Genomic DNA, 3,720 nt, shown 5'->3' on the forward strand with positions numbered 1-3,720 from the left:
AATCTGCACGTCCCTGGACACTATGGGGCAATTTAGCATGGCCAATCCACCTAACCTGCACATCTTTGGACTTTGGGAGGAAACTGGAGCACGCGGAGGCAGGCAGAGAGAGAACGTGCAAACTCCACACACACTCCCAAGGCTGGAATCAAAACGGGTCCCTGGCACTGTGAGGCAGCAATGCCAACCACTAGGCCACTGTGCCGCCCCAATGCCCTGGGTTTGAGTTTTACCGTGGCAGATGGTGAAATTTAAATTTAAAGAAAAAATCTGGAATAGGAAGTAGGGGGAGGCGATGGCCGAGTGCTATTATCGCTGGACTGCTAATCCAGAGATCCAGATAATGTTCTGGGGACCTGGAAATTGAACTCCGTAAATATCTGGAATTAAGAGTCTAATGATGACCGTGAATCCATTGTCGATTGTTGGAAAAACCCATCTGGTTCACTAATGCCCTGCAGGGAAGGAAACTGCTATCCTTACCTGGTCTGGCCTACATGCGACTCCAGACCCACAGCAATGTGGTTGACTCTGAATTGTCCTCTAGGCAATTAGGGGCAGGCAATAAATACTGCCTGGTCAGCGATGCCCTCATCCCGTGAATGAATAAAGAATAAAGGAGCTAACCTAATAGCAATTATGTAACCATTGTTGTAACAACTCATCCAGTTAATTAATGTTCTTTAGAGATAGAAACCTGTCATTCTTACCTGGTTTGACCTACATGCAACCCCAGACCCACAGCAAAATTTCCATTTCATACCTCAGCCATGTCCCCTGTCTTTATGGGTAAATCCCCTTTTCAGTTTTGATTGGCCCCAATTGCGATCTTTTTACTTTTATAGGCCGACAAAACATTTTGTATTTCCTGTTTATGTTAGCTGCCAGTCTCTCTTAGCTTCCTTTATTTGTTTTTGTTCAGGTCCCTTCTAAGCTTTCTATATTCAGCCTGGCTTGCAAGTGATCTAAGAATTGGTATTGAATCTAAAAATAGGCCTAAGCACCAAATACACAGACATAATAATTCAATATGGAAAATGATCCGGGAGGTAGACATTGCTTTCTAATTTAATGAGAACATCAGAAATTCCATTGTATTTTGGAATATAACATAAAAAATGTTAATGACCCTTATAAACTAGCTTATTATCATAGCCAAGGATTAACCATCAATCTCTTGCAAATTTAAAGAGTGCTGCTGTATTTTCACAAATCTAAGCATCACAGAAAAAAAGCCTTCATAATTGTTTTCCGTCTATTTTATAATGGTTGAATCTTATTTAAATGCTGACAACACCTCAGCAGGAAATTTATTTGAAGTGATATGACACATTTATTCTCAAGGTAAAAGCTCAAGCATGCCTTTGAAGGCACCAACTTTTGATGGTGAAATAACTAGGCTGGAAAAACAAATCTGCCAGCTTCTCAAAGCAATTCTGTTTTCCCCTTTCACTTTTAATTAATCTGAACTTAAGTTATTCTTTTCTTTTAGTCATTTAAAATTGGTGTGATGATGCTGTCACTTTAAAAAGGTTATTTTATCCTTAGTTTTTTTGAAGAGAGGTTGTAAAAGGCAGAGGTACCAAAGAGTTTAGGGAGTAACTGTTTAACAATGGAAAGAGAGAAGCCAGTTCAGGTTTTCTCTCAATTTTTTTTGTCTGTAGCAGTCACGAGATATTTTCAGTAGCAGAAGTGTTGCAAGCTTCAGCAAAGGATTCCTCTAACATTCTCTGAAATCTCTTTCTAGATGTTGTCCCCTCCTGCCTGTAAGAATCTGTGTTTGAATTTACCTTTTTGCCAAGGGGTGTGCTTATGGGATGTCACTGTATTGGAACAGTTAATTAGTTAAGTTGCTGTATCGGGACAGTTAGGTTTTCCAATAGTTAAGTTACTCTAAATTCTGTTTTCTCTTGTTCGTGCTTGCACTGTAATGTTTAAATAAATTTTGTTTTGCTTAAAGCAGAGTGGTTTGACCAGCTGCATCACACCTGGAACACCCACTTCACAGCTACCTTTAAAATAAGGAAAAGTTTGGGTCTAGGCTAACTTTGTAAAATGTTTTGAGGGGGTCTGGCCAAGTCCATAACATTGGTGTAAAAGATCCATATTCCACATGAAACGTGGATGGCTTACAAACATATAATTAACACAATGTTCCTCAGAAGGATGTCCCATTTAAGTTCCTGGCAATATCAAAGTAAAAGAAAGTCACTGAAAACACCGTGGGGACAATCTTCCAACCCCTTGGTGGGAAAGTTGGGAGAAATGCACGAGACTAGCAATGAGGAGCTTTGCACTGTGAAGAGGAAGGAGTCCCATTTTCCAACCAAGAGTTGGACAGTGAGATGAGCTTCTTGCTGGTGTGTGTATTAGCATCCTCATTATGACATCATCTCACCTCATTAACATGCAGTTTCATTCTCCTACCCACCGAAGTGAAACCCGACAGCAACAATTCCTAGCATGGAGGTCAGAGCGGTATCTTGGTAACCCCAGCTTGCATCCCCAGACATCTTTTAGTCACCAACATCTAAGGACACGCGTCCATGAGCAGCAACTGCATGCACACTACCCAACTATCAAGCAGAACCTCTAAGGTCCTCTCAGTCTTGTGCAAATAAAATCAACCATCCAGGACCACTGCAGAGTGCCAGAGCTTGAGCAGGTGCACAGCTGGACTTTAAAGACAGCATCACCACCAGGAACCCACAAATGCCCCAACAATGGAGAGTACATCTACCTGTTGCAAGCGTCGGGGAATATAATGAGCGACGTGCTGTGGAGGCATGGAGCTTAGGTATTGGGATGAGTTTAGAAAGATAACGTGAGAAAACTGACTGAGGCCTTTGGAGCAAAAGCCTCCACAAAACTTACCAAAATTGACTCTTGGCTGATTTTTGATGAAAATCAGTTCTTTGTACCTGTTCCCCCATTGTAATGATAATGTTTCCTTCTTAAAAGATACTGAACAAATCCTACAGCTTAATCCAGAGGGATTTAATTCATTGGCTTGAGTGATTTAGCCAAGATATCCAAATCACTTGCTTTTTTGGGGTCCAAACAGGAGATAATCCTAAAATAACAGTCAGATGCTCCCATCCTACACCACTCAATGATATTACCCAAGCTGCAATGAAAGTCTCACCCCTGTGCATCATATTGCTCTCGGTCCACATGCCTTTCTTCTGTTGCTTCCTCCGCTCGTGCTAATTCATCTGCCATTAGAGCTTCTTCCAGTTTTTTCCGTACTTGCTGTACTCGTTCCTCCTGTTTCCTGAAGCATAGAATATAGTTTTACATTTCTTTAGAGACAGCTGTTTTTAAATTTGTACAGTGACTTAGCAGTAGAAAAATCAATTTTTAGATTTTGCAATGTGATTTAGGAGATGCACATAAAATGAAATAATCAACACCTGCAATGAATTCAGCACATTGTTTATGTTAGTTGAAGACCCCCTTAGTTGAAGGGTCAATAGCGAGGTGGCATATTTTTAAAGTGAACAGCAGCAGGTTTAGAGATGATTGGAGGAAAAATCTTTTCACCAAGAAGGTGGCAGGAATCTGGAATGCACTGCTTGGGAGGACAGTAGAGACAAGAAACCTCTCAATCTTTAACAAGTACATGGGTGAGCACTTGAAATGTCATAAAATTCAAAGATATCGTTCCAGTGCAGGAAAGTGGGATTACTGTAGATAGGTCATGCAGACTTGAAGGGCCTC

The 3,720-nt window shown here is 41.0% G+C and overlaps 1 protein-coding gene across 1 annotated transcript in view; it reads right to left on the reverse strand.

Moving 5' to 3' along the window:
- Window positions 1–3,141: 3,141 nt before the first annotated feature.
- Window positions 3,142–3,720, reverse strand: part of LOC109911673 (methyl-CpG-binding domain protein 2-like) — a 59,183-nt gene continuing 58,604 nt past the window's right edge. The window contains exon 4 of the mRNA XM_048603995.1: window positions 3,142–3,274. Coding sequence (XP_048459952.1) covers window positions 3,142–3,274 — 133 coding nt within the window. The remainder of the gene's footprint in view (window positions 3,275–3,720) is intronic.

This window comes from Rhincodon typus, chromosome 1 (genome assembly GCF_021869965.1).
Source record: "Rhincodon typus isolate 14 chromosome 1, sRhiTyp1.1, whole genome shotgun sequence".
Lineage (NCBI taxonomy): Eukaryota > Metazoa > Chordata > Chondrichthyes > Orectolobiformes > Rhincodontidae > Rhincodon > Rhincodon typus.